This window comes from Emys orbicularis, chromosome 3 (genome assembly GCF_028017835.1).
Source record: "Emys orbicularis isolate rEmyOrb1 chromosome 3, rEmyOrb1.hap1, whole genome shotgun sequence".
Taxonomy (NCBI): domain Eukaryota; kingdom Metazoa; phylum Chordata; order Testudines; family Emydidae; genus Emys; species Emys orbicularis.
In genome coordinates this window covers 124,156,859-124,179,287 of record NC_088685.1, presented here as the reverse complement: position 1 = coordinate 124,179,287, position 22,429 = coordinate 124,156,859, and the positions used below count along the sequence as shown (strand labels likewise).

Below are 22,429 nucleotides of genomic sequence, written 5' to 3'. Positions count from 1 at the left end.
AGAAACAAAAGTTTAGATATTATTTAAAATAAGGGAGGCAGAGAAGTTATATGCTTAATAACACTAAAAGGAAAAAATGAGTAGCATGAATAAATTCCATTTACAGGCTTCTTTTGATTATCAACAGAATCTGTACTTGTTGGGAAAGAATGGTAACTTACCTTACAGTAACTGTGGTTTTTAGTGATGTGTCATCTACATATATTGTCCTCTGTCTGCACGTGCCCCTTGCGCTTGGGATTGCAGTTTTCTGGCCAGCTGTATCCACTGGGGCCATGTCTGTGCTCTGAATGTCCTTGCACCCTCCCCCCACCGGAGGACATTAAGGGCAGGGCAGGGCCAACCATCCATCGGTTCCTTTGCCAATACATAATTCAGGTGTTACCATTTCCATAGTTGCAGGGAAGGAGCATAGGTCATGAAAGATGTGGACAACACATCTCAAAGAACCACAGTTACTGTAAGTTACCGGTTTTTTTTGTTTTTTGTTTTTTTTTGAGGGACTCGCCCATATGTATTCCACTTCTGATGACTCTCAGCAGTGACCTGATGTGTAGGAGGTGGGTGCTTGGAGTCTACCCAAACAGTGACTGTAAGACAGCTCTGCCAAAACAAGCACGATGCCCCTACAAGGGAACAGTATTCTATAAATGTACGTTATTGATGCCAAGGTAGCTGCCCTTCAAATTTCAGAGATGGCTACACTTCTCAAAGAAGCCACAGATGCTGCCTGTTGTAGTAGAAAGAGAGCCTGAGATATAAGGCCTTGTATCAGAGGCTTGAGGCCTGAACTAGTGGTCAAAACTTTGCTGATATAAAGCAAAGTCAGGTTGTGAGCAAGAGGCAAGCCCTGCTCACAGAATCTAGCAAGAACAGGGCTGACGGTGCAGAAACATACATTCCTAAGAAGTGCTAGACACAACACTCAGGCAAACACGTTCCAGAAGGGTAGTTCCAGAAAACCCCAATACCAGATTGATACAAACACATTCCCCATAGAGAAGAGCAACACATTGACCTCTCTGAAAGATAAGCTCAGGATAATGGATAGAGATGTTGTGATCTAACCAACATGTACACGGTAATGGGTGGTAACAACCCATGTCAGAGGGGCAATATGTAACATGTTTGTATTGCTGTATAAAATGAAGCATCAAAGGAAGCGTCTCTGTCTGCCCAAGGGGATAGTGGACAGTCCCGCCACTAACTGAGCCAATCCATTGGCACAAGCATACATGTGTTAGTATTCCTGTAACCACTGAGCTGGGGCATTAGCACCGTGCTTCGTGAGCAACAAACCTGAGCAAGTTCCTTCTCTGAAAACCGAGTCTGTGGATTTATTGGGCAGTTCAATAAAGTCTGCTATCTCCGCTATCTACACAGAGCTGGGGCAGCATACAGTGTGAACACACACACACGCAACCAAACATCTATCAACACCTGTGTTCTAGTCAAATGAGCTCTGACCTGACTAGGGTTGCCAACTTTATACTCTCACAAAACCGAACACCCTTGCTCCGCCCCCTCCCCCACCCTTCCTCCAAGGTCCCACCCCCCCCGCTCACTCCATCCCCCCTCCCTCACTCGCTCATTTTCACTGGGCTGGTTCAGGGGGCTGGGGTGCAGGAAGGGGTGCGAGCTCCAGGGTGGGGCCAGAGATAAGGGATTTGGAGCGCAGGAGGGGGCTTCGGGCTGGGACGGGAGTTGGGGTGCGGGGGTCTGGCTGGGGGTGCAGGCTCTGGGGTGGGGCTAGAGGTGCAGGAGGGTGCTCCGGGCTGGGACCAAGGGGTTCAGAGGGGAATCAGGACTGGGGCAGGGTGTTGGAGCACGGGTGTTGGGGGGAAGAGAGCTCCGGCTGGGGGTGCAGGCTCTGGGGTGGTGCTGGGGACGAGGGGTTTGGGGTGAAGGAGGCTGCTCCAGGCTGGGATCGAGGGGTTCAGAGGAAGGGAGGGGGATCAGGAGGTTGGGGCACAGGCTCCGGGTGGCGCTTACCTCAAGCAGGTCCCAGAAGCAGTGGCATGTCCCCCTTCCGGCTCCTATGCGGAGGCGTGGCCAGGCGGCTCTGTGTGCTGCCCTGTCCGCAGGCGCTGCCCCCGCAGCTCCCATTGGCCGTGGTTCCCAGCCAATGGGAGCTACAGAACTGGCACTTGGGGCGGGGACAGCATGTGGAGCCCCCTGGCTGCCCCTATGCCTAGGAGCCGGAGTGGGGACATGCCGCGGCTTCCAGAAGTCACGTGGAGCCAAGGCAGGCAGGGAGCCTGTTTTTACTCAAAGTCTGAGATCACTGAGATCACTTTAGATAAAAAAAAGTCTGAGATCACTTTAGGTAAAAAAAAATTTGGATGGGGTCTTTGTCCTTGTTGAAGACAGCGTCTGTCATGACTGCCTGCTTCTCCTCTACCCTTTGAGCTGATGTGATCGCTAGTAAAAAGGCGGTTTTTACTCAAAGATGGTATTGACAGCATGATGCTAAGGTGGACATATCAATACCTAGCTAAAACTACATTGAGATCTGAGGGAGGAGGGAGCTCCTGTACTGGAGGAAAAGCATGAATTAGGCCCTTGAGGAACTTAGCTACTGTTGAGTGTGAGAATCTTATGTGACTCTGGACTGGAATATGATGGGCTGAAACTGCTGCGAGGTGCACTCTGATATAAACAACAGATAATCCAGAGTTCTTGAAAAATAACAAATAGTCCAAAACACAGAGGTTCAGATTCTCCAAAGGAGAGAGGTTCTGCAGCATTGGCTAAATAAAAATCTTTTGCACTTGGCTGCATACATCAGTCTTGGGCAGACTTTTCTGCTTTGTGTTACAGACAAGGCCCTGATACTATGTGTCAGCTCTCTTGGATGTAAGTGGAATTGATTATGGTGTCTGCCACAGACGTTGTGCTGGCTCCAGCAGGATCTCTCTGATTGCCTTAGCCAACCTCTCCAGCACGAAGGAGCGAAGAATTCGCAAAAGCTTATACGACTTCACCTGTACAATCTCCACAGGGATTTCCAGAGCATCTGCCATCCTATGCAGAAAGTCCTCAAAAGCTTTATAATTGTCAGGATAGGAGGAAGTACAGGAGCCACAGCTTCATCAGGCAATGAAGAAGAGACAGCAGCTGGGATGAATTCTGCTATCTGTTGATGTTCATCAGATGGCGAGGGTTGTTGCTGAGGCTCAATGTGAGGCCCTGGGGGCTGATGATGATGTTGCACACTAAGGGATCTTACTGGAGACTAGGCCCTGCCCTGAGAAAAAGCTTTTGAGGAGAGTCTCCTTGTTGGGTGTAACCCCCATGGGGTCCAATATGGCCAGGGTTGGGAGCCACAGGAGGAAGGAGAAAAGGGCAAAGGGGGGGCGGGGAGGGAATACCAAGAGGACTGTCTTTCTATAGATCCCCTTTGCCTGTGATAGTTAATGGGACCTAGAATCTCTATCAGATGCGTATGGGTTTTAAGCAGACTAAGATCTTCGGGAGTATCCAGGACAGGCTCCTCTACCCTTCTTGTCAGCTTCAGAGGAGTGCGCCTGAGGGCTAGTGAAGTTTTTCTAGGTGTCCCTTGGTGTGCTATAAGGAGTTCCCTCATCTGTGCCCCGGAAACACTCAGTATCAATATCAATCCAGCAGTCAGTTCAGAGGGGTACCCTCACTCCAGATGTTAACAGTGGTGACTCAGGAAACACTGATACCATGAGGTCACTTGGTATCATGAATCTCTGTGCCAAGAAAGTCAGTACCATGAGCACCACATTGGAAACAGACAGCACTAGAGTGGGAGGTGCCAAAGACGTTGGTACGGAAAATGTTGGTGCCAGCACCAAAAGTCCCAGCATCAGTACTAAGAGCCCCGTTGATGCTACTGCAATTCCAGAAATGGATGCAGCTTGAAACTGTTCCATGGTGACCAGAGTCCTTTATGCTGCCACAGGCCATATACTATGCTTTGATAAGAATAAGTGAGGCAACTTTAGGTGCCTCTTGTTACTTAGACCCTCGGAAGCTGACCTATGCCTGCACTCTTTTGTAGAGTGGTGCTCTCTCCCACACCTCTCAGTAGCTGATGACAAGGACCTGAGAGGAGAAACAACAGAAGAGGTCTCTTTAGAAGGAGATACATGGGAGCGAACAACGGAGCCACAGCTCACTGGAGCACTCTTAGATGAAGACTGCTCTGTCCCTGGAGGGGCCTGTTTACCAGGATCAGAGGCAGGTCTCATTGACTTGTCAAATAAGAAAAGTTTCAGAGGAGCTTCCCCTCAACCGTCTGTGTTTGTTTTGAAAATGATCTGCAGACTGAACACTTTTCAGGAATATGCCTTTTTCCCCAGACAGAAGAGGCATCTTGTATTCCCATCACTGAAGGGGATAGCTCCTTCCCAAGAGGGACAATATTTTAGACAGGGAGATTTGGTTTCAGCCATGAGGGCTGAAGCCTAGTACCAGATATAAACATTAAAAAAAAAAAAAAAAACCTCAAAAAACATACCTACTAATACTAATTAACTGCTGTGTATGCCAAGATATGTAGCTGTATACAAATAACGCTAGCCAAGTGCAAGAGATAGAGGCATTGCTTGCAGTTCTGCCCGGCAGCCATGTGCAGAAAGACAGAACTGAGAGACTGTCGGCCCCACTCGGCCCTTTATGTCTTCAAGTGGTAGGGAAGGGCAGGGGGGCACAAGCATTGCTCCAAAGGACACTAGTGGCCAAAAGATTCCAATCCAACACCAAGAGTGGAATAGATATGGACAATCACTCAAAGACGAACTGGGTGTTTATTGCTAACAGAAAGATTCACCAAAAGATGATGCCGGCTGGGCACTAGGGATCTAATGCTATGGGAATGTGCTGTAGCTCCGCCTCTCTGTTATAGGATTCCCGCCCCCCCCCTAAAAATAGAAGCATTTGACCACTTGATTTGTTTTATGGGGACCCTAGTAGGACAACAGAATAGAGCCTGCTTCACTGCCCTGAGTTTGAGAATGTGTATATAACATGAGTTCAGGGGAGATGATTTACAATGTGCCATCTGGCAACCTACATAAATCCCTAATCTGATTTATCCAAGGAAATTACAGAGTAGGAGTGGTGCAAAGATGCCCCCTTTGTATAGCTGACCTTCCCGCTGTCACCATGTGAGCACTACCTTAACATTAAGGATTAGGGAAGTCCAAGCACTGACCGTTATCAGATATAGCTTCAACATTTGAAGCTGGAATGTTCCCAAGGAACACTCCTGTAATACTGGACATTAGGAAGCTCAGTCAGTGGAGATCCTGTTGGATGATGCAGTGATACAGCTCCCTGAACTGCTGGATAAAAGTTCTCATTTCAGTGTTTCTCTTGGACAAGAGGAAGACACTCTCCTTGTCAGTCTAGAAGTGCGTCCCAAGGTTAACGAAACACTGCACCGGTGCAAAAGGAATCTTGACTTTGTTCATGAGGCCCAGTTTCTGTAATAGGCCCTGGGTTTTATCACAGCTAACCTGGTCTTCCAGGAGGGAGGAACCGTCTACTAAATACTTATCTAAACAAGGAATGATCACCATAGATATGAGGTTATGGGGAATACAGAGCTGAGTTCACACCTGGACAAAATGCCTTGGCCAGCAGGGAGAACAGGAAAGGAAAGAATGCTAGGGGAGGGTAGTGGAGGAGAAGAGAGAGCAATTATCTCCTAAAAAAAGCCAAAGCTGACTCAAGAGTGGCCTACCTGGGTGGGAGGCCTCTGGGTCATGGACAGTTCTTTCCCAACTGAGGAGCACGAGGCCAAAGGAACAAGAGCAACTGGGAATCTCCTAGACTGCTGCGATGATTCAGAACCCTGTGAGCAAGAGGGACATAGAAACCCAGCATGGTTGGGTTGTATTGCCTTGTTGTAAACTGGGCATTTAACGGGAATAATTTGTGTGAAGTTTTTTCCTTTCCTTCTCTGGTTTCTCTACCATTGCTGAGGAAAACAAGTCACACTAAACAAAAATAGACCAGCTAGACTAGGAGAATGTTTTGAAAGGAGCAGGAGACAAGAAGCCGTGCTATTGATCATGTGGGAAAAGGAGTGAAACTGGAGATAGAGGGGGTTTCTATGAGCACGCCAAAAAATTCTGCAGTTTTTGTAGCTCCAGCCTGTTCATTGGAAGAGATGGCTGAGAGCAAAACGTGTGTAGACTAACATGCATCAGAGAATCATTGGATAGGTCTAATTTTAAACCTATTTGTTTTCATAATCTCTCTAACGTAAAACAGCAGCCTTTCACCACTATGATGACTCTATCATCCCTTTGAAATCCTACAACCCTTCTTGAGCCTTGAGAACCACAGAGAAAATATTATGATCAAATTATCTTTTTGATACTCTTCAGCTCCCAGAGAATTCCATCATTTCTCGAAAAGCCCAGAATAAAAATATACCAGATAAGTTACACTTCTAACACTAGTATTACTGTAAGGACCAAATTCTGTCCCTGGATGGAGCCACAGGGCTCCAGTGAACTCAAAGAAAGTTGCATAAGTGCACCCAGGGGGCAGAATTTGTCCCTAATTTTGCAACCCTGTGTGCCAACATTTCAAGCTCAATGCGTTAAATAAAAGTGAATAGCCACTAATGCAAGCTTATCAACTGTCCAGTGCCTGGGCAGGGCATGTTAACATAATTACTGCTCTAGAGCAGAGAACTTGCCTTAAATCCCCACAGATGCTTTAGGCAATACCTTACTTACAACACTGTAAAGCAACATTACCTTAACTTTTTTTAAAAACAATTTACCTTTAATGTCCCGATGAACTATACCATGTTCATGTAGCACATTGATAGCAATCGTGATTTGCTTCGTGTAGAGCCTAATGACATGTTCCTGAAGGCCCAGCCTTGACACCTCTTCCAGAGTGCCCTCATCACAGTACTCCATGAAGATATACATTTCTTCCTGTTGTGGGAACCAAATTAGATTCCTTTGGTGCCTGTGCTGGTATTATTTCTAATCTTAATTTCTATTCAAATTTTAATGTTTACCCATAGCCTCCTCCCACCTCCTTGCTATTTGTGAAACAGGGTCACAAGAACTGCCACGCTGGATCAGACGAATGGTCCACCTAGCCCAGTATCCTGTCTTCTGATAGTGGCCAGTGCAAGATGCTTTAGAGGTAGTGAACAGAACAGGGCAGTTTATCGAGTGATCTATCTCCGTTGTCCAGACCCAGCTTCTAGCAGTCACAGGGTTAGTGACACCCAGAGCACAGGGCTGCATCCCTGACCATTGTGGATCTATCCTCCATGAACCTATCTAATTATTTTTTTAACCCAGTCATACTTTCAGCTTCACAACATCCCCTAGCAATGAGTTCCACAGGTTGATTGCACATTGTGTGATGAAGTACTTCCTTTTGTTTGTTTTAAACCTGCTACCTATTAATTTAATTGAGTAATCACTGCTTCTTGTGTCATGTGAAGGGGTAAATACTTCCCTGTTCAGTTTCTCCACACAAATCAAGATTTTATAGACCTCTGTTATATCTTCCCTCTATTCCAAGCTGAACAGTGCCAGTCTTTTTTCTCTCTCCTCATATGGAAGCTGCTCCATGCCCCTAATCATTTTTGTTGTTTTTTCCAATTCTAATATATCTTTTTTGAGATGGGATGACCAGAACTCCACTCAGTATTCAAGATGTGGACATACCATGGATTAATACCGTGGTTTTATATTTTCTGTCTTATTATCTATCCATTTCCTAATGGTTCCTAACATTCTGTTACCTTTTTTGACTGCTGCTGCACATTGAGCGGATGTTTTCAGAGAACCGTCCACAATGACTCCAAGATCTCTTTCTTGAGTGGTAACAGCTAATTTAGACCTCATAATTTTGTCTGTATAGTTGGGATTATGTTTTCCAATGTGCATTACTTTGCATTTATCAACACTGAATTTCATCTGCCATTTTGTTGCACAATCACACAGTTTTGTGAGATCCCTTTGCAGCCTGCTTTGGAGTTAACTATCCCAAGTAATTCTGTATTATCTGCAAACTTTGCCAACTCATTGTTTACCCTTTTTCCAGATCATTTATGAATATGCTGAATGTCCTGTCCCAAGATAGATCCTTGGGGGACCCCATTACTTACCTCTCTCCACTATGAAAACTGACCATTTATTCCTACCTTTTGTTTCCTATCTTTTAACCAGTTACCGATCCATGAAAGGACCTTCCCTCTTTTCCCATGACAGCTTACTTTGCTTAAGAGCCTTTGGTGAGAGACCTTGTCAAAGGTTTTCTGAAAATCTAAGTACATTATATCCACTGGATCCCCCTGGTACACATGCTTGTTGACCCCCTCAAAGAATTCTAGTAGATTGGTGAGGCATGATTTCCCTTTACAAAAGCTCTGTTGACTCTTCCGCAACATATTGTGTTCATCTATGTGTCTGATAATTCTGTTCTATAGTTTGTCTGGTACTGAAAGTGGGTTTACCAGCCTGTAATTGCCAGGATCGCCTCTGAAGACTTTTTCAAAATTCTGTGTCCTATTAGCTATCCTCTAGTCACCTGGTACAGAGGCTGACTTAAGCAAGAGTTTACATACCACAGTTAGTAGTTCTGCCATTTCATATTTGAGTTCCTTCAGAATTCTTGGGTGAATACCATATGGCCCTGGTGATTTATTCCTGTTTAATTTATTCCAAACCCTCCTCTATTAACATCTGAATCTGAGACAGTTCCTCAGAATTGTCACATAAAAAGAATGGCTCAGATGTGGGCATCTGCCTCACATCCTCTGCAGTGAAGACTGATGCAAAGAATTTATTTAGCTCCTCTACAATGGCCTTGTCTTCCTTGGGTATGTCTACAATGAAATTAGACTCGGGCTTGCGGGGCTTGGGCAATTGTTTAATTGCGTGTAGACTTCTGGGGCTCTGGCTGTAGCCACGGCTCTAGAATCCTGCGAGGTAGGAGTGTCTTAGTATTTACACTTCTTGTATTTATATACAAGCACTTATAAAATTTGTCAATATTGTCTGCCTTCATGTGATGTAACTGAATGGGACTCTTTCATTTCACTGTTTCTCTTCAGTTCCTACCTGTACTTTTTCAACTTCTAGTCACTCCTCTTCAGAACATAGGAGTATCCCCTTTAATAACTCCTCCCCTAAGGGATAGGTCTGTCTGAATCATGTGCTCCTCCGCATCTGTCAGCTTTCCCCAGCCCTTAGTTTAAAAATTCCTCTACAACCTTTTTAATTTTCCATGCCAGCAATCTGATTCTGTTTTGATTTAGGTGGAACCCATCCTTGCTGTATAGGCTCCTCCTTTCCCAAAAGGTTTCCCAGTTGCTAATAAACCTAAATTGCTCCTCCAAACACCATTGTCTCATCCAGGCATTGAGACCCTGCAGTTTGCTTGTCTAACTGGCCCTGCGCATGGAACTGGAAGCATTTCAGAGAATGTTACCATGGAGGTCCTGGACTTTAATCGCTTACGTAGCAGCTTAAATTTGGCCTCCAGGATCTCTCTCCTACCTTTCCCTATGTCAGTGGTACCTTCATGTACGGTGACCACCAGCTCCTCCCCAGCACTGCACATAGGTCTATCTAGATTTCTTTAGAGGTCCACAGGCTTCGCACCCGGCAGGCAATTTGCCATGCAGTCTCCCGGTCATCACAAACCCAGCTATCTTCATTTCTAAAAATCAAACTTCCCATTGCTATTACCTGTTTCTTCCTAATAACTGAGGTTCCCTCTCCCAGACAGGTATCCTCAGTGTAAGAGGGAAGGATGATCCCAACTATGGGATCATTTCCCTGCTTGAAGTTCTCCTTCCACGAGACTTTCATCCTCCTCAACAGCACAGAGGCTGTCAGACTGGGGATGGGACTTCACTACTGTGTCCTGGAAAATCTAATTTCTGTACCTCTGTCTCCTTTAGCTCCTCCAGTCCAACCACTCTCTCAAGAGCCCATACTCAGTCTCTGAGGGCCATGAGTTGCTTGCCATCTGCCCACAAGGCAGGTAATCATACATGCTGCATTCTGTGCAATAAATCAGATAGCCCCCAGCTGCAGGACTTCTGCCTGCATTATTTTTACACTGGCAGGGTTTTTGATTTTGTTTGTTTGTTCGTTTTTTGAGAGGGGTCAGTTTCAATTGGAATAACCTGGACTAATAAACCAGGCCTTCATGCAAATTTCTTTGTGCTTTTCTAAGATTACAGACTGAACATCTGTATCATAGAATCATAAAAATGAAGGGCTGGAAGGGACCTCAAGAATCGATCCCCTGGCATTGAAGCAGGGCCATGTATACCTAGAGCATCCTTGACACGTTTGTCTAACCAGTTCTTAAATACCTCCAGTGATGGGGATTCCACAATTCCACTCAGTAACCTATTCCAGTACTTAACTAGCCTTATAGTCAGAAAGTTTCCCCTAATTTCTAACCTCAATCTCCCTTGCTGCAAATGAATTTTACATTCTCTTTCACATATGCATAAGATCGCCCATGCATGTAATTCTGTAACTATAAAGTTAGTTGTGACACCAAGTACTACAAGTTATCGATGAGGGGTTCTTGGCATTGCCCAAATAGCAAGTAGAGCACTTTGTCATACTAGAATAAGATAATATACCTACGTTTCCATAGCTTAAGAACTATAGTCACATTTTAAAAAGAAAATTTTGTAAACTAGCAAGTAGTAAACAAGATTAGTAATTTTATCCCCTCTTTTGCAGGTTCTGCTATGATGGAATGTTTCAATTGCTCTGTGGGCCAGCTTTCAGTTTCTGCGCCTGTACTGAGGATGTCTCATTTCTCTAACTCCTCACTATTTTGCAGTTTTAGTTTCTCATGAAAAGATGCTGAAAATGTCTGTGGTACGGTCACTATCGATAACAAATATTAGCTGTTTGAAAATGTTGGCTTTTTGGAAGTGTTTACATGGCTAATTTGCACATGAAGATTTCATACAAGCTAACATGCTTTTGGGGGGCGGGGAGGAGTGTTAAGACACTGGTGTGTCCTTTGCTATTACTAGTAGGGTGAGTTTTAGTGCTTTGATGTCTAACCGCTTTCTACAACTTACGTTTCAGGAAGAATTCTAGATTCAGGGAAGACAGAAATGATGCAGTTCACGGAGATTTCCTGGATAATTGGGCAAAATTAAAGTTCTCAGAAGTGGGATAACTTGTGGTGTAGAACACACGACTCCATTTCTGAACTCCTAAAGATTCTCCTAACTTTTATGAAAATCCAGTGATGAACGTTTGCTTACCCTGTGGAGCTCCACACCAAAGTAACGAACCAGATTAGGGTGTTTGATGCCTTCAAAAATTTTCAGTTCATCTGCAGTTTCTTTGATGGTTTTGTGATCGTTCGGTTGAAATCTTATCTGCAAAAGTGATTTTTTTCATTACTGCTGCTATTAACGTAACTGTGAAATAGAAAAACCACCAAAAGAGGAACAACAGCTAAGAAGCCATCTATAGACTTCTTTTGATATTTCTAGGAACAGATTTGGGGATATGATTTATAGACATCTACAAGGATAGGGTGTTGTCACTTAAAAAAAAAAAAAAAAAACGAAACAAGGCCCTTGCTTTAAGGAGCTTGCAATCTAACTCAGACAGAAACACCGATGAGATCAGTGTAGAAAGGCTTCATGAAGAAGCAGGCCGCCAAGAGGAGTTTCCTTCATGCGCATAGTTTAGCTGAGGCTTTTCCAAGAGTAAGGTGTGGCATGGAAGGAGGCACAGAGTCAGGAGGCGTTGACTAAAAGAGCAGTTTTCATTAATATCCCAATGATGCCTTGTGATGGATTTTTTTTGGGGGTGCGAGGCAAATACAAATTAGCAAAAAAAAATTCTTCTGAAAAAGTGATTTCCTATTTTCCTAGTCAACATATGACTAAGTCAAACAAAATGCTTAGTAAAAATGACAGGGGTTGCTATTTTTATTTTGTGATCAGAAAACAGAAAAAAATTTAATACACCAAGTTAGTGACAACCCTAAGACAAAGTAAAGGTACATAGTGTTGCAATGGTCTGTTTTGGGACCGGCTCTGTTCAATATCTTCATTAACGACTTAGATATTGGCACAGAAAGTACGCTTATTAAGTTTGCGGATGATACCAAACTGGGAGGGACTGCAACTGCTTTGGAGGACAGGGTCATAATTCAAAATGATCTGGACAAATTGGAGAAATGGTCTGAGTTAAACAGGATGAAGTTTAACAAAGACAAATGCAAAGTGCTCCACTTAGGAAGAAAAAATCAGTTTCACACATACAGAATGGGAAGAGACTGTCTAGGAAGGAGTACGGCAGAAAGGGATCTAGGGGTTATAGTGGACCACAAGCTAAATATGAGTCAACAGTGTGATGCGGTTGCAAAAAAAGCAAACATGATTCTGGGATGTATTAACAGGTGTGTTGTGAGCAAGACACGAGAAGTCATTCTTCCGCTCTACTCTGCTCTGGTTAGGCCTCAGCTGGAGTATTGTGTCCAGTTCTGGGCACCGCATTTCAAGAAAGATGTGGAGAAATTGGAGAGGGTCCAGAGAAGAGCAACAAGAATGATTAAAGGTCTTGAGAGCATGACCTATGAAGGAAGGCTGAAAGAATTGGGTTTGTTTAGTTTGGAAAAGAGAAGACTGAGAGGGGACATGATAGCAGTTTATGACACATCTAAAAGGGTGTCATAAGGAGGAGGGAGAAAACTTGTTCACCTTAGCCTCTAAGGATAGAACAAGAAGCAATGGGCTTAAACTGCAGCAAGGGAGGTCTAGGTTGGACATTAGGAAAAAGTTCCTAACTGTCAGGGTGGTTAAACACTGGAATAAATTGCCTAGGGAGGTTGTGGAATCTCCATCTCTGGAGATATTTAAGAGTAGGTTAGATAAATGTCTATCAGGGATGGTCTAGACAGTATTGGTCCTGCCATGAGGGCAGGGGACTGGACTCGATGACCTCTCGACGTCCCTTCCAGTCCTAGAATCTATGAATCTATGACATTATGACTGGTTGTTTCCGTATAACAATTTCAGAACATGAGGTTTCATACTTTGGTAAACAGTGATAAACAAATATAAAACGGTAACAAAAGTGACAAAGAAAGTTCAAATACTTTTCTTTGCCAAATACTTTTCTAAAGTTTCAAAATTGTGAAGCAATGTGTATTTGTAAACAAGCACTCCCCATCATTTTTATTGATGTTCGTGATATTTGAGATATCTATTCTAACCCTTATTTCAGTGGTTTATGAAGCTTTGCTAAAAATATATTTTGGACTGAAGTTTCAAAAGTTTCTCCTTGACTCAGAAAGGCTCTTTCTTTCTTAAAGTCTGAAGAAACACCTAGAGGGAAAAAAGCTCGCTTTTCAATCAGTATTAAAAAAAAAAAAACACACACAAAAACTCTGAACCTTTTTTATACTCAAGGAGACTTGGTACTGAAAACTTCAAACATAGCTTGTATATAATCCTCAATGAGGAATGAATATTTTGAAAACAACTGGTGAGGAATAAGATTCTAAGTGCTAGAAAACAGCATAAGGAAAATAATATACCGGTACTAACTATTTAACCCATCAATGTGAGGTCCATCCACAAGTGTGGGTCTCTCTTGCACTAACCTTAGTCTTTGCTCAAGGCACTCTCTTGAATGAATATATATGTTGATAATTGCACCTAGGAAGGCTAAGAGGGACAGGGAGGGCTCCGGATGGGAAAAAGATAACCTCCTCTTAAACAACACCAGGGTGAACTTCTGGGAGTCAGTGTTACAAGCTCAGTGGATGAATACTGGGACAGGAACAATAGAAACAGGGCCTAATTCCACCTTTTTATACAAATGTTAGACAACAGCGTTGTACATGCAAATCTGGGAACAGAATTGGGCCCAAAACCTGTAATTACATTAGTGTCAAGTGGCTGTCAGAGGAATTGCTGGGAGCTATTCATACCAAGGCAACCTTCCAAATGTAAGTATAAGGATGAATGCAAAAAAAACCTAAAAAGATTGGCAAATACCTTATCAAGCAGAATGTAATACAAAACAGACAGAAGGTCTCAATTCAGTATATACAGAAGTAAATCTGTATATGAACATTTAGAACTAACCTGGACTTTCAGAAAAGTTATATGACTCAGCCTATATGAAGCAGGAACTCATATTCCCATTTCCCTGCTCTAACCATCTGACAACAATGCTCTGACAAGGAGACCTGTCAACTAAACTCATGCACATGTGGTTATGGAAACAGCATATGCATCATCAAAATTAAATAGCAGTGGCACGTGTAGGTAATGTACTCACTTCTTTCATGGCCATCAGTTCACCAGTGTCAACACTGATACATGTATAGACTTTCCCATACTGGCCTTCACCTATAGAATTACAATAAAAACAATGAACACCTCAAACACACTTCTCAGCCTAGCAGATTTTCTTCCTTGATTTCCTTTTTTATTTCAAAAGGATTTAAACTTGTAATGCTTGTTCAACATAATAAAGCAATTATAATCCTATGTTTAAATTGATTAAAAGTTAAGCACATTAACTCTAAGTTTTATCAGGAGTAGAACCTTCTCATGATTATGCAGTAATAGTCTGAGACATATACAGTCAGAATCAGTGGGGAAATAATCATCTCTCTTGAGTGTGGCCAACAGTGACGACATCAGTAAGTGAAACTAGTCTACTGAAGTTAGTGCCAACGTGTTGCATTTAACCTTGCAATATTTCCATGTGCAGAATACCCTACAAGAGTGGCTCTCAACCCATTTTATCATTGTGGGCCACATATGCAGCTCTTTATGAGTTATGTGGCCCGCATCCACACAATATATATACTACCTGTATGGCCCTGAGGATGTCACATGGGCTGCAGCTGTGTGCTGATTGGGCTGCAAGCGGCCCACAGGTTCAGAACCACTGCCCTAAAACATCAATGGGAGTTGAATATGTTCAGAGATTGCAGGATCAAGCACAAAATGAAGCTGTTCAGCACATGCTACTGAATTAATTCATGTCATATATCAATTTTTGTTTCTAACTACTTGACCAGTGAAGATTTCACAGTAAATGCTATATAGGAAATGCTAGTTGCAATAGTAGTCTGTGTTTAATATTCTGTAAATCTTCCTTGTGTAGTAAAAGAAACCTTAATATCTACACCAAGATGCAAGATTTCAAATGCAAATCTTAAGGTGAAACAAGGTCTGAATACAGTATTTTAAGCTACATGACAAGTCCATTACAGACTTACCAATTTTGTTTCCTCTCTGCCACTTGAAGGTCACCTTCCTTAGACCCACATGCATGATATTATCATAAGATTTGGGGGTATCACAGACTTGGCCAATGATGTTCTTCCTCCTCATTTCTCTGTATCTCTTTTCTTCAAACAACTGGACAGACTTCTGAACAGCATCAATAGGTCCTTGCTTGGAAGCAGTATCTAAAAAAAGCAGGGCACAAATTCATTGATTCAGAAACCTACACCCCTACATTTGAATTCCATGTATACTCCTTTGCCACTACTGTATTATTATGAGACCATGTTGAACAAGTGTTATGATGTACAATGCAACTGTTTTCTTAACAGAAGTTCAAACAATAAGCAAGCTGGAACTAAGGAAAGCAGAAAATACATGTTCTGGTTTCATATGAAACTTCTTATTTTGCAACTTAGATGAAAATATTAAACTATTTTTAATTCCCACTAACATAATTCAAAGAAGTTAGCTGCACTGAAGTAATAAACTTACAATATGATTTATCTTCATTTAGCCTTTAATTAAAGCACTGATCGTTAGTTTGGATATTAATACAGTTGAGTTCATTACCATATTGAAACAGGGGAAGGAAGAATTTTAAGGTTTTACTTCATGTAGATTTGAAAACTTCTCAAATTTAAATAATTCTGAAGTATTGTGTGAACCTCTAAGTTCTTTATGAGCCTCTAGATCTAGAAATTTCATGTAACCCCAACTTCTCAAAAATGTCTTCTATCAACTGATGATAATAAGCATGCTGGTAACTATTAATACTAATTTTGTATATCAAGAACAATAGATAATGCCTCAAAGAATACATACTGTTCTTTTGTTAGACTCCTCTGATATCAGAAATCAGTATTTTTCTGAAGTACAACATTAAGGATTTTTATTTTAAATATACAGACTTAGCTAAGTTTGAAATATATTGCATTAAGTTGTGTTCCTTTGTCTCTTACCTTTGGTCTGATTGATGAGAGTTCGAAGCTCCCAACTCCTTCGGACTGATCCACTCAAGTCTCCTTTAGGATACAATGGTTCTGTAAAAACAGTAATGAGAGAAATTATGTTGCCTAAAAATTGTTTGTTTTCATACTACTTTTAAGGTATTAACAGTGTTGCCATATTTAACAACAAAATCTTACATTTTACATTTCAGGATTAAAACACCTGATAATTTAACAACTCAGACTGATCTTCGCTATGGTATTTGAGGCAACACCACAGCTAGTTACATTCTTTGAACTTTAAGACAATTTGGTATCTTTAGAAATAGTTATATATAACACACGGCAGAAATTCAGCATCTGTATACATAAAAAATTACTGCATCGCAAAATCGTTTAACTATAAATAGTCAATCCAACCTAGTTAGTCTCCCCTTCAATATCAGGCACAGGTAAAAGGCAATGATCAGGCAAACCAAGCAAATCAAAAATATACTTTAAAAGTTCAATTGTTTGTTAAACGTTTCTTCCAATTTGGAAACAGACAACACAATCTACTATATTCAAACTCCAGTCATAAGTGATGGCTGAAACACTGAGAAGTTCATTGTCTGTCATACAAAATACAAAATGAAACTTCTTAATGAACAAGTTTATTTTCCAAGGAAGTTGTTTAAATATATTTCACTTATATGCCTAAGCATATGAGGGGTCAGAGAAACCTGAGGAGGAGGAGAGGCCCAGACCAATCGATCTATCAACATGTGGATCCAGCCATTTCTCCCCACTAGTGGTGGGTGCAAGTACTGGCTCTGGGGACTTCTGTAACACTGATGCTGCAATAGCAACTACAGTCTTTGCTTCTGATCCACAGCCTGAGAAATCCTCACCTCACTGCCAGGGTACTGTGCTGAGAAGGTGTGCAAGAAAAGTAGATCCAGTCACTGATACAGGGGATATGCCAACAAAATGTCACTATGGTATCAATCTCATTTTGAACGCTGTAGTGCAGGGTGGGCAAACTACGGCCCATGAGCCGCACCACACGGCTTGGCGCTGCTCCTGTCGGGGCGCTGGGTCGGAGGCCGCACCACGTGGCTGTGCCCCGCTCCAGCTGGGGCGCAGGGTCAGGGGCCGCACCAGGCAGCTCCCGGAAGCCACAGCATGGCCCCGCTCCGGCTCCTACACGCTCCAATGGGAGCTGCAGTGGCGGTGCCTGCGGATGGGGCAGCATGTAGAGCCGCCTGGCTGCACCTCCGCGTAGGAGCCGGAGAAGGGACATGCCACTGCTTCTGGGAAACACTTGAGGTAAATGCTGCTCGGAGCCTGCATCCCTGAGCCTCTCCCCACGCCCCAACCCCCTGCCCCAGCCCTGATCCCCCTCCCGCTCTCCAAAATCCTCGATCCCAGCCCTGAGCACCCTCCTGCACCCCAAACCTCTCATCCCCAGCCCCATTACCGGGCCCGCACCCCCAGCCGGAACCTGCACCCTGTTCTGCACCCATGCCCCAGCCCTGATCCCCCTTCCACCCTCCGAACCCTTCGGTCCCAGCCCAGAGCACCCTCCTACACCCCAAACTCCTCGTGCCCAGCCCCACCCCAGAGCCCGCACCCCCTCCGGCACCTCAACACCAATTTTGTGAGCATTCATGGCCTGCCATACAATTTCTATTCCCCATGTGGCCCTCGGGCCAAAAAGATTGCCCACCTCTGCTGTAGTGGAACACCCCACGGGTCTATTAAAAAAGCCAAACAAGCAACTATCTTAAACACAGGTGCCCAAGCTGCACCTGAAAAAAAAAAAATACCCCACACATACATATTTGGGAAAACATAGGCAATTTGGTCCTTAATTTAAAGTTAACACAGTAAAGTCCTGTTTAGAAATAAAGAGTTGATAAAGGAATTTTTAAAAGGGGGATGGACCTGGGTCAGGAGAGAGACAATACATTAATCACATAAATAATTTGCAGATCCAGATCACAATCTGTTATCGAAATAATCACCTTCTCGATCCTCAGTGGGACTTGAGTGACGGCTCAGGGACCTAAACTGCAACTCAGCTGCTATTGAAGCCAGTCGATCATTTTCAGGGACACTGGAACCCCTGTTAAAAAAAAAAAAAAGCCACTGTACGGATTAGCAATTTAAATTGCACTTCTGAAGTGAAAGAACCTCTAAAGCTTAGGGGGCGAGTGTATCCACCCTGGTCCCATTAATGAAAACCACACAAAGGCAAAACGAGTTCTTGGGAAGTAAAGTGAAGTACTGTAAATCTTCAGCATTTTCTTTCCTGCTCTCTGTGTGACATTATTTAAATCCTGGATAGAGAAGCTGTCCCACTCCACCAACCTAAAGGTTGGATCTTATGTAGTGTTAAGCACCTGAAACTCCTGTTGTTTAAAGTGGGATCTACAGGGGTTCAACACCTTACCAGATCAAGCTCCAAGCACGTCAGAGCTATATTCCGCTCAGAGTTCTATTTAAAAAATAAATACTACCAGAAGACAAAACAGGAACCCTGTCTTGCACAAATTAATTATGAGCCTGTGTATATGCAAATTATTAAACAGGTAAAGAAACAGTGAGAAAGACAGAAGGAAATCTGCTCAAATACTAGGTCTGGGTAAATACAAAATGATCAACCACAGCCGTCTCCGACCTTGGACATTCAACAATTAAATTGGAAAAATTAGTATAGAAATAGCACAGACTCAAACTGTCAAAAAGCTCAATATAAACTAATAGATTAAAATTGCTTTGCATTTAAATGTTCAAATTACATAAAAAAAGAATATTTTAAGAACAGCCTTGAATGAACTATGGTAGCATTTGTGCACCACACATTGCTTAGTGCAACTGGTTTAGAAAGTTCTCATATTCTATAAATTGTATGCACCTAATGCAAATGTTTAGAACAGATTAAAGCTTTGTTTCTATGCTATTCCAGTGGCTGGGCATCCATCCTCTTAAATACAATAGAACCGTCCTTAGTGAAGAGATGTTCTTTTCTTTCACAGAATAACTTCACTATAAGTGAGGATAACTACAATTAAGACAGCAATCTGCAGATTGAGTTGGAAAAGTTTGGGACACTCATTCTACTTCATTACAAACTGAAGTTCACTTTAAGTGGATTATACTGTACACAGAACATTATAGTCATTCTTGAATGACAATTCTCTTCAATGTTACTACAATACTACAGATTTCCGGTTTCCGTAGTTAGTTTTTAACTACTATTTATTTAGTTCATGGGTGATCAGAGTTCAACTTAAAAATACAGATTGTGCACGTAAGAATTCACAGCCTCTGTTGTAGAAGAAAACACTGCAGTTTGTTATTCCCAACTCCCAAAAGAGTTGTAAGGTAGATGGCTCCAAGAACAGCATGCAAACTTCTAGGGAATTATTTCTTTAATGAACAGAATACATAGATTTCTGTACAACACTGCAACCATTCCAATGTTCTAATATTATTGGCCAAAATATATATGTGGATGCTCTTAAGAAGTGAAGTCCCAGTTCTTTGAAATGTATATTTCTTATTTATTTTTCCTTCCATCAACTATTGTTGATCATTCGATTCTTTTGTAGGTTGACAAACATTTTGTTGTGTAATTCTTTTGTTTTTAATCAGTTTTTTTCAAAAATGAAAAGAAGAAACACACACGGTAACTGTTACAGATACCACAGTACATGGGTGCACCATCACACATGAATTACAAGTCTGTCCCAGTTTCAATAGTATAACATCACACCAAAGCATAAGATAGTCAAAAATTATAATCGTATCCCTCAGTTGCTCCTGTTCAAAAGGCAGCTGCTCCTGTTCAAAAAGCAGCTGCTCAAGCAACACTTCAAGTAACCCACATGCTCCAGGGGAAATTTGAAGGGGGCAGGACAGAAGGAGATGGGGGCAGAGTAGGGGGAATCTGTTTTATGTGGTCTGTAACATAAGAGGAATATTTAAATAATGGACCAATTCTATACGTGTTTTTTTAGAAACCACAAATACTACTCAACCACAGCTCTCTTGATTTCTGAAACTGCTAGAGCTTCTATGCGTTATTTATTCTGTCTGTAAACCATGAAAAGGATCTGTAAAGTGCTTGGCACTGCTGATCACTACTACTGGGTCTTCTGTAATGACTGTCTTAAAATGGAAGTACAGAGAATGTTTGATAAACACACAAATAGCATCCAGAAGTATTCTTCCAAAGACCAGGACTGTTCTTTTAGTGAACACAGAGTGTACTGTACAGCCAGCTTCTATATGCAGAGACCATTTTGGGATGCAAATCAAAACTTTTAGCATAAAAATCACAGTATGTGAAGTGACAAGACACTTTCGAGATATGCTAGTTAGAACTTTATGTCAAAAGAACTGCCACCCAATGCCTGAAACACTCCCCCCGAAATTATCTGTAAGGCCACAATCCATTCCGCTCCAAATATCTCTAAACCTGCTTCTACTGTGCCATCTACAATAAATGAGCTAACCAGGATGGTAGGTTGAGTAGCAGTTGAAGATAGTGGATATTATTTATTAAAAATAACAAACTTTAAAATAGTTCAGACTAATTAAGTTGCGTGCATAGTTCATCTAAGTAACCATGCAATCTTATTACTGTTGTCCTGTTCTTTCTCCCTCCCCTTCGTTTCTTAATGTTTACTACATTTGCTTGTTGCATTTTATTTCAAATGAGTTTGTAACCGCTTCAGAGCATGACCCAGGTGTGTATGACGACTAGCACAACAGAGCTCTTGGCACTACGACCATACAAATAAAAGTAGTAAGACCCATGAGGTATTTAGAAATCTTGAGACTCCAGATACAGTCACTGTTTGAATAGTATAATTAACAATATTCTAACTGCATAAATCCTCTTAATGTCAAAATACTAAGAGGTCTTAAACAATAACTGCTATTCACTTATGAACTCAATTATAACTCTGCACCATTACTAGCTACTGTAATTAAAAGTGTGGCTCATGCTTTTAACAGATGTTATTTCAAAGGATGGCCGTGATGAACATTTTAGTACCACAAAAATGTAAGTTAACAAAATTGCTGAACAATTAAAATTGAAGTTCATTTCTTTCCTACTCAACTCACACAGGAAGTTAGTTACAGCCCTTATATGAAAGTTCCACTGACAGACTGTTCCCTTTCCTAATTATTATTATTATTTTTTTTTGCCTGAACTATAAGGAAGGTGGCAACAGTAGAACACTAATGATATTGGTACTCCCAAGATTATTTGCTGAGTATTGTCAGTGCTCAGAACTGTGGAGGAAGATGTAGTCTCAGCCAAAAGGGGCCTGCAACCTGAATTAGATAACACTGTCATAGTTCCGGGGTACCAGGCTTGTATTCCCCTTTTGTAATCCAGCAAGGGAACCACTTTCAGGCATCTAACTCCCCAGCTGTTACATTTCTTGGGTGGAGACCGTCTCTCACCCTCTCCTGACTGGGGTGTTTTCCAGGCCACATAGTTCCCTGCCTTCACTGTGAATTCCCCATCAAGTCAGACTGCCTAAGCAAGCTCATTTGCTTTCTCTTCAGAGGCTATCAATAACATAATTACCCACAGTTATAAACTACCACACAGCTTTTTCTAAGCAAGAACATTTATTCTTAAAGTGAAAGCATTACAGAGAAAACATAACAATAAAAACCTACACGCATTCTAATAAATTTACCAGAGATCACCCCAACTCCAACAAGGGCTCTGGCAGGTGAACAAGCCTTCGAACCGCACCCAGAGGTTTTTCTGTGATGTTCATAACCACCTTAGCTCAGAATAAGAACACCCATGAATCTGTAAGTCACTCCTTTGGGCCTCTGATCTTATCCTCATGTAACAGGTTATCAGCAGATGAAGGTCCCTTCCCACTGGGTGAAGCTTCAAAAGGCTAAGTTCTTGCAAAACTGGAGGAGTTATATTCGCATTCACCTCCCACTAGAGATTTCCTGGGAAACCTGCTTAACTTTAGAAGTTCATTCTTGTCTGGCACATGTTTCAAACAGTCCTTTGAAGCTCATGACACTTCTCAGGGTTTACATTAGTCATGTCTCCTCCCTAGGGACGTTACATACAATCCCACAGTAACACAAACATTTGCATTTTTAATAAAATGAACTTCTAAGTTACTTAACCTTAATTCAACAAGGTTTGTTCAGGATATTGCAGGAAATTGCTATAACTGTCACAAAC

The 22,429-nt window shown here is 42.2% G+C and overlaps 1 protein-coding gene across 1 annotated transcript in view; it reads right to left on the bottom strand.

The window, feature by feature from the left end:
• The window catches only part of MAP3K4 (mitogen-activated protein kinase kinase kinase 4), a 207,067-nt gene that overhangs the window by 5,498 nt on the left and 179,140 nt on the right, over window positions 1–22,429 (bottom strand). The window contains exons 21-26 of the mRNA XM_065401448.1: window positions 18,216–18,316; window positions 16,222–16,302; window positions 15,253–15,444; window positions 14,301–14,371; window positions 11,261–11,377; window positions 6,767–6,926 (exon numbers count right to left, since the gene is read on the bottom strand). Coding sequence (XP_065257520.1) covers window positions 6,767–6,926; window positions 11,261–11,377; window positions 14,301–14,371; window positions 15,253–15,444; window positions 16,222–16,302; window positions 18,216–18,316 — 722 coding nt within the window. The remainder of the gene's footprint in view (window positions 1–6,766; window positions 6,927–11,260; window positions 11,378–14,300; window positions 14,372–15,252; window positions 15,445–16,221; window positions 16,303–18,215; window positions 18,317–22,429) is intronic.